This window comes from Stegastes partitus, unplaced genomic scaffold, assembly GCF_000690725.1.
Source record: "Stegastes partitus isolate 25-593 unplaced genomic scaffold, Stegastes_partitus-1.0.2 Scaffold2419, whole genome shotgun sequence".
In the NCBI taxonomy this organism is placed as follows: domain Eukaryota; kingdom Metazoa; phylum Chordata; class Actinopteri; family Pomacentridae; genus Stegastes; species Stegastes partitus.
Window position 1 is genome coordinate 42,670 of NW_007580150.1, and position 14,214 is coordinate 56,883.

Consider the following 14,214-nt stretch of genomic DNA (forward strand, 5'->3'; position numbering starts at 1 on the left):
GCAAAACCAGAGAATGATCACACTGGTTCTGTAGCAATTCAAAGACTTTGTATTATTGTCACTGAAAAGCGTAGAGACAATAAAAATGCATGTGTTTTTATGTGCAACTAATAAATCTGGTTGTACATGTTTTTATTAGCTAAAGTGCGTATGATTAGGGTCACCCACAAGAAAGAAACCAACGGTTGGACGGACATCGTGGGACGCAGGTAGGTGTCCTGACCAGACTGAGGACAAGTTTGCCATAAGCATTTAACATGTTTTTACCTTATCAACAACTAAAAAGGTGAGCTTTAATCATATGAGTACACAGGTATATGTACTTCTACTTGGCAGTCTCGCTTGAATACACAAACAAAGTAGATGACCAAAATAACTAACCTATCTGACACTTTTTGGCGGTGATTTGTTGATATTGTGCCACTCCAATGTGAGGAACTCTCTCAGCCTGGTGAACCCTATAAACCCTGTCTGGTTCCACCACTGGTCTGCATGCATTAATAAAAATACAATCAATCATAACAGAGCATTTGAATGACATTCACAAGGACAGAGGCACCACAGAAATCCGTGCATTTCTGAATCACTATCAGTCACAGGCAGGTCAGTGGAGGCCTCAGAGGACATCAGGGCTCCAGCTGTGTTCCTCGCTCACTGTACGGGCTGTGGTGGTTCTGTGTTTAGCCTACACTGCTTGTTTGGTTACATAACTCCTCTGCAGCCCAGCAGTGTGCAGCAGCAGCTCAGCTTTGTGCTGTGTTCTGGTGTTGACAGGACAAAGTTTGGGTCCCCGGTGCACACGGCTATCGGATCAGCCTCCTATTGTTCCCGAGCTGCAGTCGGACTGGGGCACCACACTGCTGCTCTCAGGCCTCACACAAGCTCCCCGAACCAGGAGAAGCACTCAGCAGGCCGCCATATCCCCACAAACACGGCCTGCCCTCCTCCACAAACACCGGCATCCTTCCCGGGCCAGCAGGGTCCACGATGGCCCTCACCGACAAAAACAAACAAACAAAAAGCAACTTTAGCTAGCCCACCTGATTGAGTTCATTCTCCGCTGCTATCCTCAGGTTCGGGTCGATGGTCCCCTTCAGAGCCTGGATTATCCGGTTGGGATCCATGTGTGTTTAGTTCCACGGTTCCTTCAGTGTTTTCTTCTCGCATACACGCTGCGTTAGCTAACGTTTCTGGCCCAAATTCGGCCCTACGTTCTGGTTCTGCTTTCACTGTGGCCCGAGCACGAAAAAAAACTTACGAAAGTTACAGAGACTGCTACCGGTCAGCCTTTTCAAAATAAGAGACGCGTCAGCTGAAAGCTGCTCAGAACTGTGCTGTGAGCAGCGGCTGGAGGATTAATTTGAAAGGGCAGCCGCTGTTGTTTCCGTCAAACTCCAGCAGCTTGACGGAGAACAGGGGCCCTGCCCCGTTTTACCGGCAACCAGCCGTCGGTGGGCGTAAAGCAAAGTAAACACACACTTTACGGTTCTCTTCTTCTTCGTCGTCTCCGCGGTGTGACACGAAGAAATGTGCTGCCGCCCCCAAGTGCTGAACCTGCAGGTCTGAACTAGGCCTAAAGGTCCCATATGATGAAACTTCATTTTACTGGGTTTTGTGGCTGCCACAGAGTTGGAGGAGTAAAATAAAGGCTGTTAAGATGTTTCCGTCTGCTATTCCTTCAGCCCCTTCACAACTAGCTATCAGCTTTACAAACCAGTGAAAATTTGACCTCAGTGCTACAAACCAGTAGGGATCCGGTCAGACTTGGTCTAACCCGTCCTGCCCAGTGCCTCCAGCTGATCCAGTCACAATGAGCAGCTGCCTCTCAGTCCACCAAGACACCCATCTAGGGTTGTTTCTGCTAAACTCTCAAATATCTTAGCCTCGAGCAAAGCCGACCAAAGTTCTGCCGTCGGCTGCTCCAGTGTGTGAAAATCAAGTGGATTTCTGTTGTTTTTACTGCAACATATCAACCACAGACTTCTCTCAAGCTGGCTTCTTTTTTATCCTGTAAATAGCAGAGTAGCCACATCTAGATCACTGGTGCTCAGTTGTCCTCCACTCCTTGTACGGGGGTCTTCATAGCACCCCCATTCTTTTTAAGCACAGGATGGAACTGATTAACATGCATGCTTATAGTAGTCTTAATTTGCATTGGTGTAAAGACTGACAGTGACTCAATATATACAAAATATTTTAATCAGAAAATATATTAATTTTGTCACCAGTCCTTTCCTTGAGGTTGTCTAATATGACATCGTAGTTTTCTATGAGCAGAGCGCATGAATATATTCATATTAATACCGCAGTCGATCATGTTCATACACCTACATCTGTGATCACTGACAAGTTAGAAAACCTGTGATCACTGCAATAACAGTGAGTACAACTGTGACTTCCATTGGCCGAACAACGTGAACACAGTTCAGTTTAGGTTGTCTGAGCTGTGTCTATATGCATGTCTGTATTTTGGCTCCACATGAAGAATTACCAGAGAAACTTTAGAATCTGCTTGTGTGATTTCAAAGATGGAGGATACAAGAAAGTCAGTGACCAACTAAAAGCCAGATGAAACAGCTGTATCAGGAGGTATAGAATGAGCTGTAGTACCACTGATCAGAGCTCCAGCAGTCATCCTCCTAAAATAATGCTATGGACAGTGCGCTACCTGTAAAATCCATCTGTGAAAAACAGAAGACACAGGAGTTATAGGTGGAAATCTGTTTCTGTGACAGTTCAGACAGTGTAAAGGACAGTGCATTACTCTGTATGGATGGTGTGCACGAAAGAAGTTATTGCTTGCTGTTTGGTACAAAACTGCAATTAAACTTTGAACGTTAGGAACATGAAAATAAACCTGGTGAATCCTGGGAACACATTCTTAGGTCATATGAGACCAAGATTAAACGGTTTGACTGAGATGGAGTTCAGTATGGAGCTCATTAGGACCACCACAGTGAATGCATCATCCCAAAAGTAAAGCAGAGGTGGTAGAGTGATGATATGGGGCGTGATTCAAAAAGTATAGATGGCACCATGAATGTGTGTGGATATACCAAAATACTGGCTTCACTCCCAGTTTGTAGAAGCTTAACAAAAGAGAAATAATCCAGCATAAAAGTGATCCAAAGCACACTGCCACAATCAACGGGAGTTTTCAAAGAAGAAAATGTTAAAACTATGATGTGGCCAAGTGTGTCAGCTGACTTGAATCCAATCAAACAGCTTTGGGGCATTTTAAACAAAGATAGAGGAACACAACCTCTGAACACCTGGAAAAAGAAAAAGGAAAAAAAAAAATAGTAAAGTCTCAACAATGGCAGACCATCTCTCCAGAAATGTGTGCAACTCTGGTATCCTTCATGGTGAGAGGGACTTGGTCTATTGCCAAAAATAAAAGGTAGACCAAGTATTTTTAAAAATTTAATCTCGGTAATGAAATTTGAGTTCCAGTGAGTTCCTACTGTAAGGCCTGTATTTTTAATATAGTAAAATCTAAACTGTCAGTTATTAATTTTACATAAGTAAGTTCTGTTCAACTTCTGATACAGTTTATAATTGACACTGGACAGGAGTAAACCACCTCAGTTGAACGATTCGTTTTCAAGGCTTGTAGATAAATTAACTTTGTTTGTGCTGCTCACAATATTTAAAATTAGCATCGCTTCAGAAAAGTGTCCAGCAGTGGCGCTGGCTAGACAAGCTGCAGAGTCAACAATGTACAATTCTCTACTGAATAAGTGGTTAACACTGATGTGCATACTTAGTTTCTGTAAATGCAAAACAAAGAGAATTCAAGAGAAGAAACCCAACCTTCACTGCTCATCTTTTATTTAGCCGCATCAAGAGACCACTTCCGTCACTCCACAGTAGTCTGTTAGCGCAACAGTTCGGCATAAAGTGTTCGACACCGTACCCACCACCAAGAACACAATCTTTCCATCTCAGCTAAATACATTGGAGCCCAACATCAAGCAAAGTGCTGCGAGTAGAGTCAGTTATAAATCACCGGATAGGTCAGCCATTCACTCAGTCATCCAAAAGCCATTCAGAAAACAAAAGGCACATGTTCATAGCATTGCATCAGAGTTCTCGCTGAACTCAGACCCGTGGGCTGAAGTGCGACAAGGTGATTTACAGCAAGATGACATGACTTTAAGGCCCACTTGTACGAGTATCATAGTCACAGGAAAGACCACCACTGTGAACTACACATGGAAGGGGAACCAAGCATTTGTGTTTTTCCCTCATGTAGTCATGACACCCATTTTAAATGTAGATAATGGCTGCGAGTATGGATCCTACCTCTTGGCCAACGACAGACCTCATTATGAATGGGCGATATGGTGAATAAAGCCAGACCACAATTTTGAAATGTCAGATTCATCACCATTTAGTGCAAATTGAACAGTCCACACGCTGTGAGCAGAGGGCTGATGGGCCAGCAGCAGTTCAGTCCTGGTACAGCAGGAAGCCAGAGAAGGTGCTGTACTTCCAAGTGCTGCCGTAGATGGCCCCACGGTGCAGCCTGAGCCATACCTGGTCGCCCTGGAAGAGAGGCAGGATTGCAAGGTTGCTGGCTGTCTCATGATCTGGGGCTCCATCGTTGGCATACGCTGACACCATCACCTCCTCATTGCGCATGAGGTTAATGTAGAGTGGCACGTTGATTGCAAGCTTCAGAATGTGGAAGATGAAGACGTAGGTTCCATTTACAGGGCAGGTGAAGCGGCCGATGTGGGTGTCATACATCTCCCCTAGGTTGCTATGCAGCTGGTCAAACACGATTGGCTGGTCGAGGTTGCCCGGAGCGAAGTTGGCAGTGCGTGAGGCGGTGAAGGCCACTCGCAGCGGCTGGGAGAGCGGATAGAGTTGCATTGGCAGCAGGTGGTGGTGGCTGTGGGGGGTGAGTGGAACCTCCAAGGTGGAGACTGACAGGGAATCTTCATGGCCTGAGTCCACAACCGTGAAGGTTCCCTGCAGGTCTGGACTGCTCACCTGGGAAGAGTCGTTCCAGACTGCTGCAGAGCCAAGATGGAAAAGTTAACAGGGCGCAACAGTGTGAGGAGTAACGCATACAACATCAGGACTGTGGTGCAAAAGATGTGCTGCATCGTTTAGTCTAGAAGAATTAAACTCTTGTTTGTTTTCCCCGTTGGTACAATCCTTCTGGGAAATCTAAACTCTAATTTTACGTCAATACAAGGAGCCTTTAAGATTGATTTATTGCTTGACTAAATTGTATGTCAAAACATTTGAAAGCCCTTCCCTCGACACCCACACACATTTCTCATTGTGATGCATTTCCTCTGACTAGTTGACAACTACTTATTGCACTTCTCATCTGTACAGGCTTGACTGATCAAGTAGTCAGTATACAGCATGTCTTACCGGAAGCAAATAGTCTTAGGCCTCGTCCACACGTATCAGGGTATCTCACAAAACCAAGATCTGTTTCTACGATGTGTCCTGTCATCCACAAGGAAACGCAGATTTATGGCATTAAAAACGATTCTTTCAAAAACCTCCGACCAAAGTGTAGATTTGTGAATCCTCCGTTTACACATCTGCATGTGGACGTCAATATCCGGTTTTAGGTTTAGAACGTCACTGCCTGTGACAGAATATGTTCTTTACACCACATCTGTGACCTGTGTTTACATTTGGAAACAGCGTGGACGCCCTCAGAACTGTGTTGGTGTCTCTGGTCCAGGTCCAGATACCGCTCCACGTACAGGAACACAGGCGAAGGACGCCGTTCAGGACGGTTATTTTGCCATTCCACGTCTGAGGCATGTTCTCCGTCAGAGACACCGACGCCGGTTTTGGGTCAGACCTGGACGCACTGCCAGCTGGTGGGAGAACTTTGAGACGGAGGAACAGCGTGACAACTTCTGTGTGTCCCGGTCGTCGCTCCTGTTGTTTGAGTTCTTACATCCTCACGTAGAACATGAATGTGCTGAACAACGCACTAATTCGGTTAGGGGTGGAGGAATGCTTTTTCTAGAAACGAGGTGGTGTGTATGTTAGTTTTTTTTCCTAGACAGAGGGGGAGGATATTGAGTTTTACAAAAACCCTGCTACATGCGGACAAGGCCTTAGTAGGACTGAAAATATTTCAGCTTTGCTCTTTTTCAAACAATGCCGACAGACAAAGGTTATCTACTCAAAAAACATAAAATTGACATTTGGTAATAATTTTCGGAATTAAAATGAACAAATAGATCAGTCAGCTGGAAAAACAAGTACCATTTTTGTACATTTATCACACCTTCAGATCCATCTCATTACAATCAGGGGTTGGTTCCATATTTGATGCTAATGATTAGAACCTCCCTAAAGGGTGACAGGTGGACCCAGTCTTATTTAAACCTCTGACGTCATAGATCTGCTGCTCTTTGCTACTGAAGTGTGTGCCGTCATCATGCAAAGATCGAGAAACCTTTAGAAAAACCGTCAATCTTTTGGCTGGCAAAGGACTTTACCAAGATCTCCAAATATCTTAAAACTAAATCATTCCACTGTGAGAGAAATCAAGTACAAGTGGTGCCAATTTCAAACAATTTCCAATACGTCCAGAAACGAAACAAGTCTCAAACTCTTCCATTTTGAAAGAAGGTCAGTACATTTCTGGTTTGACTTATGAGTACATTTACCACATCATTTTGCATAGATGTACCAGTGACTTGTACTCTGGTTCTGACAGATACATAAGTTTGGAGTCAGCACATGAAGACGTTTTAAGTGGAACCTGAGCCTATTCATCCCTCGAACAAAATCAACCTTAATCATTTTAATTTAGATACAGTTGAACCATCCTCACTAAACGAGCAAACCTTACCAATACTTCATTACTTCCAACTAAATTGCAAAAGTAACCCAGTATGACAGCATCAGTGAGGCTCATGGCGTCACATGATTTTAATCAAGTTGTAACACTTGAATTTTGTACAATGTCTACATTCTGCTATTCAGGAGTAGCAACCAATTGAAACTAGTGAATTTTATTCTTATCCAATTTTTACAAATGCTTGAATATTGTTGACAGGAAGTCTGAAGATTTTCAGTCATCCAGGTCATGGTTGTTCTGGTCGACTAATCCTAACAACTGGACTTGCTTGAGTTCCTTGAAGACGTTCCACCTCTCATCCAAGAGGCTTCATTAGTTCTGACTGACTAGTTGGGGGTTCTAGATACTGATATCCTTACAGAGCGTTTTAAGAGCGTTTAGAGAGTGGAAAGACTACTGCATTTGCTTTAACAGAAACATGGCTCCATGACAGCATCCCAGACGGACAGACAGCTGGAGGGGATGCAGACAGACAGACAGACAGACAGACGGACGGACGGACAGACAGCTGGAGGGGATGCAGACAGACAGACAGACAGACAGCTGGAGGGGATGCAAACAGACAGACAGACAGACGCTCTGGGCAGCATCGGCAGCTTCACCATCGTCACACCATCATTTGTGTCTTTGTGTCCCTGAAGACCTACCAGGACCTGAAGAGGTTCACCATGTTCAACGAATGGTGACGCGCATGGACGCAGCGCCCCCTTCAGGAGACAGCGAGAGTGAACGTTTAAGGGTCTTATCGCAGATGTGCATTCAGCAAACTTGCTGGTTGAATAATCCTGAAGAAACGCTCTCTCATCCTGCCTGTACGACTGTGTATGTACAGCAACATGACAAACTTGATTTGATAAGTATCTGGAACTCCCAGCTAGTCATTCAGACCTGATGAAGCCTCTTGGATGAGGGGTAGAACATCTTCAAGGAACTCAAGCAGGTCCAGTTGCTACGATTAATCTACGAGAATTGCTGACAGGAAACATTTCACTTCAACACTGCTCGACTGCAAATAAGTTAACAAAAAGCAGATTTTTGCTGTAAAAAAACAACAAAAACCTGGAGCTGGAGCTTACCACTGGAGTTATGTCTCCCATCTCCACATCTGCTGCTGTGATGGTGTCCTGCATCCTGAGGAAAAAAAAAAAAACCAGAGACACTATAAAAACATATGCAGACACACAACAGGGCTGCATGAAAACATTTCCTTGGAGCATGTGTTGCTTGTCGGGCTACATAACATGCAGATATTTTTTCTACTAGCATGATTTGTCTTGCTGGGGTCAAACACACAACGATGGTCCAAAAAAACCCCCAAAAAACATGACTTTAAGAAATACAGTTCTTTGGGTGTCATTTTTAACCAATACGTCCACTCTGTACTCAGCAGAATCACTACAATGAAGTCAGGGGACAGAGTTATAGTTTTTGTACACTCTTGCAGACACTCCTTTTAATTGGTGATCGTGCGTGTACTCAAGGTTCTGATAGCTGTGGCCGTAGAGAACAATGCTGCGATGAAGTCAAAGATTTGTGGACTGAGTTGCAAAAAGGTTTTAAAATATTAAGAATTAACCAATAAATTAGAAGTCATGACCAGACCCGACCTTCCTGCAGACATCTAGAATCTGCTCCAAATAGCTGGGCTGCCAACTCAAAGCAGCATTCACTTCTCTCAAGACATCAAAATACTTGAAAACCAATGCTAACATCAGACTCATTCATAGCAGTCTTTATCCTATGCTGCCCAGTGTCACAATCTGCAATACATGAAGCTTTTGATATACAACATGGGCTTGGATTAAAACATTCATTTATTTGATATGAAGGATTAACTTACTCTAGTAGTATAGGCTATAGGGCCAGAATCCCTGAGATTAGCCTGGGGGTTATAAGATCCTCCTGGGGAGCAGAAATCCATTTTAGAAAAACCTCAACACGATCAGTTTCAGATTAGGTTTAACCAAGACCAGAACAGATGTCGAGCAAAAAGTAGGTGAGAAATTAAAGAAGTGCTGAAAACTCAGTTTCAGAGAAGAAGGAAACCTGAGGATAGGTACCTCGGTGCCAACCAGAGGAGCGAAAGGTTTGTGCCGGTCCCCTGCCACCACGTGCCATACCTCTCACAGATCCTCTGGTGCTGTATGACCGGCTGGGTCGGCTCACACTTCCACCCGACTGGCCAGGGGACAGGAAGAGCTGTCCTCCATTACCCAATGTGTAATCTGTCTGATACACTAGACAGGGCATACAGCGAGAGTGTGTTGACTGTTGACCATCCAGCCCATGAGGGTTGAGCATTCAGGGAAACAAAGAGTTGAATCAACTTACCGGGCTGCAGCTCATCTTCTGAGGGAGCAAACTCAGGTGGTGTTTGGGTGCTGGCAGTGCTGTACATGGGCTTGGAGAAAGCTGCAGGGTCTGGTTTGTAGTTTGGTTCCCCATTCTGGGGTAAGGAGGCGTTCACCTTGAAGACCTACAAAAAGCAGAACATAGACACCAGAGTAAGTTGAAGCAACGTGCAGAACCCCATTCAGATCCAGATGGTTTAGACTCTCTGGATCTAGTCAAATCAGATTTCAGTTCACATTTGGAAATACAATGTGTTCATGTGTTATTTAATTATTCTTCTGCGCTCACATTTGATACTGATCCTGCTATGACTGCAAGCATTCAGAACCCACTGACACTTCCTATGTATGAGTTACATTAGATGGCACGCCGTCAAAAGGGACAAGTGTGTAAACAAACAAAGATTTCCCTTCTAATGTTCTTTGGTGAAGTTTCAGCTATTACCAAACACTTTCTGATGTCTCACCACCATCCTCTGGACTGAATTAACCCCATTTCACATGAAGTCAGAAGCAAATATGAGGCTGATGCAAATTAATTCATACCTGGAACCAAGGCTGCGGTCTCACAAATGCCACTGAAAAGCAAACCTTCTAATCTAAAGCTGTTCAGTAGTCGAGAAGGCAGCTAGAACTTAAGAAAACACAACTTTAAAACTTGCAGTGCCCGTACCATTAGAAAAGGTTTCTGTGTCTCAGTATGTGGAGGAAGACTGTGGACGTTGCTTTAACTCCACATTCAAACTGTTCCAAACATACACCAGCTGTATGTTTGGAACAGTATATAAAGTATAAAAACATGATCTTTACACGATACGAGGATGAAGAGGGGGCTTGACCTACGCCACATGTTTACAGGAGTTAATGTTTATCTTTTTACTTATTGGTAACTATGAATTATTCTCATTCGGTTTTCCTTAGTATGAGTGCATGTGTATGTACATGTGTGTATGTGTATATTTATATAGATATATAAATTGGTAGCATCATATTGTATCATAAGTATAAACAGAAATTGTATATCATATTTAGGAAACTGGAAATGATCAGTCAATAATTTATGGAAAAGGGGTGGGATTAAATCAGTTTTTATACACTTCTCACTCCTTTTCAAATATGTACAGTAAGTGTATATTTATAGATATGAAATATTAATTCTTTGTTTACTTGGTACTTGTCTTTACATATTTGAAATAAATATTTCAATCACTCACAACCCAACCAAATGTAAGACCAGCACGCTACACCAGACGACCCTCCATCTACCTGGTACTAACATGCTGTTCCTTATCAATCAGAAAAATGTAGATTTCTTCATTTCCAAGCAGTACCGGCCTACCACTATTAGTCTACTGCCCCTACCATTTTGTATAATTAGGTTTACTCCTAATGTGGCCAAAACTGAGACTGTTGTATATCAGGTCTGAATCATTCCAAGACAGGTAGAACTAATATGTGGAGGGTGAACCTCAGACGTAGACTAATGAAAAGCTTGGTTTGGTAAAACTTACTGACGGGATGTTCTGAAACTGTGTGGAGGTGAGACTTCGCCTGGTTGGAGGTGTAGTGAAACTCCGTCCCTGAGGTGGGGTAGAGGAGCAGGACGCCAACCCATTAGAGGGGGACTGCTTCCCTGAATCACTTACTGGCGTCTGTGGAAGGTTAAAGGAAACACAAAAAAAAACCATCCTGGCAAACCTTCATAGTCACTCATTTACTTCATCAGTTGACATGGTTACGGACGCCCACGTACCCGAGGACTGCTCTTCTCCTCCAGACTGACAGAGATGCTCGACTCCCTGCGGTACAGTGGCGGTGAGGAAAACGCCTTTCTTTCAGCCAGGTGCAGTGGCTCCTGCAGAAACACAACCACTTTACCAGCCACCTACAAATGTGGGGCATAACACTGTTGTATTTGTTCAGCCAGTTACTGTGTCTTACATGAGGTAGGTCCTTTGCAGAAGGCTCCTGGTCGAAGGTCTCCAGGCACTGATCCCCATTGTTTAGACTGGCTTTGCACTCCATAAGCCTGGCAGGCAGTGGGGTGGACTGAATGAGGGAAATAAAGATGAAGCCCAAATGATTTTCATCTTACCTCACACCTGACTTCTTCAGGAAAAGAACAAAAAAAAAAAGTGTCCGCTCACATGCATTGGTTTGGGCAGGACATCAGCAGGGCTTCTCAAACCAGCCCGAGCTGGTTAGAAGAAAAAACACAAAAATGTTCAGTAATTACCCTCCAAAATAGTTTTCAATAAGACACAAAATGCAAACACACAAATGTTCAATTTCCACATGAGTTTACTGCTTAAGTATGTCTGTACCCAGTGCTGTGTGGAGGTTTTATTGGTCCACCATTAGCTTAGCTGCAGAATGAATTTAGCACAAGTTGAAGCCTCTGTTATTGGTCAAAAAATTAAAAAAAAAATCACCTGGTGTCTTAAACCACTCTGCTAAGTCCTCAGAAGCTGACTCACCTGCAGGCTAGTCTAGGTCCAGTTATTGTGGTATGTTGGCCTGACAACCAGACAAATCTGAGACCTTAGTTTCACTCAAAATAAGTTTTCACCTGACTTTGCTCTCTCTGGGCCAACCAGAACTTTTTTTTTTTTTTTTTTTTAAATCTAACATAAAATTGAGTTTGATGCCATGACTTTACCAATGAGCACCATTGGAGGTACATTTGGTGTCACGTTAGTATTAAAAGAACTGTGCAACTTCATGACAAGAAAAGGCCTAAGATTGAGTAAAGTAAAGTCACTGTGACGTGCATATGGAGCACAAAATGACCTGCAGTCAGTAGACTTGTTACGGAGATAATCTGCACAGTCTCATGTTTTGAGCTGTCCGCAGCAGAAGTCAGTCCTGAATAGCTGAGACACCTAAACACCTTTACTAAAAGCTGAATTTAGAAAATCTTTAAACCTGCAATGTTTGCAAAGCCAGCAATCTTGGTGAGATGAATAGCTTGAAACATTACATGGTAGCACGACTAGCGGTCAAAACTCCAGACAGAACCTTTGACTTGACTGTTGCAGAATTTAAGCATCAAACTTAGTTTTCAACTTAAAAAAAACAAAACAAAACAAAAAACCCAAGACCCCCTCATGTTTGCCCCTCTATTTCTATGAGAAATAAACTAAATCAGCTGCTGAAGACCTTGTGACAGAATTTAAAGCTCTGAAAAAACCTAGCAAGTCAACCTTCAGTTGGGATCATTGTGGGAAACTACAAAACTTGTTGATTTGTTGTAAGTTACCCAGAGGAGAGGGAGATCCAGATGGCCGTCTCTTCAGTCTGGGGTGGCCCTGAGTTGGGGAGTTTTCACCATCTAGAAGAGAGTCCTGAACAGGACGGCATCTTTTTAAACTCTTCAATAGTCGTGACTGACAAAGCAGACTAAACACTCAAACCAATCACCAGTGTCACTGTCAGAAGGAGAAAAGTTGTACATTACCAGCTTTCCAGGATAAATCTATGACTTTTAGCAATGGGAGGAACAGGCTACCTGTAACAACCTCCATGTTCACAACGTTGGACTTGCTCAACCGATTACAGACTGCTACACCAAACTTATTCACCATGCCACTGCCCACGTAGTTAACAGAGCAATTGAGTAGTTAAATGGTTAAAGACTAAGTACAATTTCACTAAACTAAGATTCTCTCTGGTTAATGACAGCCTGACAAACCACAGCATCACCTCGTTTAGGATAGCAATTAAAGTACATGGGCTTAGAGACAGCCAAAGTCCACCTGCATGAAACTGAACGAGCCGTGGATCTTTGTCATGAGGTCCTCAAGGTGCTGCTTCCTCAGAATGGGATCTTTGGGAAAGGCAGACGGGGAGTTGAAAATCTCCACAGGCATGTCCATGTGAACTGCCTGTCAGAAATCATTAGAGGATAGAGGGCAAACAGATTCAAGTTTCGAGACAGTGTACAGACAGCTCTACTGGAAACCATTTCTGTACTCACCGATTTGGCATTTTGCTCCCCTTTGGCTTTCGTCTCTTTTCTCTGAGGAAAATATCATGGCATTAATTGTCTGAGACCAACATTAAACAACCAGTTTAAAAGTGACAAACAGAGCCCCTTTACCTTCTCTAAGTGAGCTCACTCTGGAGTATTACAGCATCACTTACCGCCTGTTCATTTAGACCAACTTCTGCATCAGTAAACTCCACCCTTAAATGTCAGATAGCATCACAATTATCTGTTCACTTGCTGACAGTCTGAGCAGGAATGGATATCAAGAATTGTATGCTAGTATTTCAAGGAAACTCCCATCTTGTGCTTGACATGTAGATTAAATGTGTCTGACATCAAAATAAGTTAAATCAAGAGGTCCCAAGTTAGGTTTTAGCTAAAAGACCACTGGGAAGCTGCAAATCTGACCAGTTTTAGCATCTTTACAGTTTCTAGCACTAAAATGGGGTTATTTAAGATTTTTTATATAGATAAATAAAACCGATTCAAAGGCTTGAAGAACTCATTTGGTAAGAGAATTGAATACTACCCGACACTGCAAACTTCCAGAGATTTATCTGAAGTAGCTAGCACCATTAAAACCCAGAGAAGAAAGGTGCAAAAGCTGAAACTAATCAACTGTGTCAAAAGTTTAGGCTTAAAGCTGGACTAAAGTACACGTCATTATGGAATTAGTATATAAATGATTTTAACTGTTCACTGGGAAGTGACAAGATAGTTTTGAGATTGGACGGAAATTATGTCATTCAGATTTGCTATGATCTTTTCCCTTAACTTTAATATGTCGATAGTTTCAGTTTGTCACCCTCTGTTGCGCATCAATATGCAACAATAAGGCATTCGCTGCCACCCAACTGGAAGGAGGGGATAAGCTAAAGGACTGGTTTGCTTCAGTTCTGAAATGAAGGAACAATGACGTGTTCTTCTAGACACAACTGTTGGCATCAGCAACACAAGGATTATTAAAATCAGCACATTTCATGGCCATCTGTTATCTGATTAAGGTCAGGAACAGAACATGATTA

At 43.1% G+C, this 14,214-nt stretch overlaps 2 protein-coding genes across 3 annotated transcripts in view; both read right to left on the reverse strand.

Annotated features, from left to right (window-relative positions):
- Positions 1-1,243, reverse strand: part of ipo8 (importin 8) — a 36,420-nt gene extending 35,177 nt beyond the window's left edge. For both annotated transcript variants that reach the window (XM_008305142.1, XM_008305141.1), the window contains exon 1: positions 1,041-1,243. In XM_008305142.1, the coding sequence (XP_008303364.1) occupies positions 1,041-1,124 (84 nt within the window). In that variant the 5' untranslated portion in view covers positions 1,125-1,243. The remainder of the gene's footprint in view (positions 1-1,040) is intronic.
- A 3,078-nt stretch (positions 1,244-4,321) lies between these two features.
- Positions 4,322-13,219, reverse strand: LOC103374967 (caprin-2; the record flags this gene model as incomplete). Its single annotated transcript, XM_008305143.1, has 12 exons — positions 4,322-5,021; positions 7,927-7,981; positions 8,691-8,752; positions 8,971-9,087; positions 9,182-9,326; positions 10,713-10,853; positions 10,955-11,056; positions 11,143-11,250; positions 11,349-11,398; positions 12,461-12,545; positions 12,957-13,081; positions 13,174-13,219. Coding segments are annotated over 12 exons (1,605 nt in total), but the record flags the coding sequence as incomplete, so codon positions are not given.
- Positions 13,220-14,214: the final 995 nt, after the last annotated feature.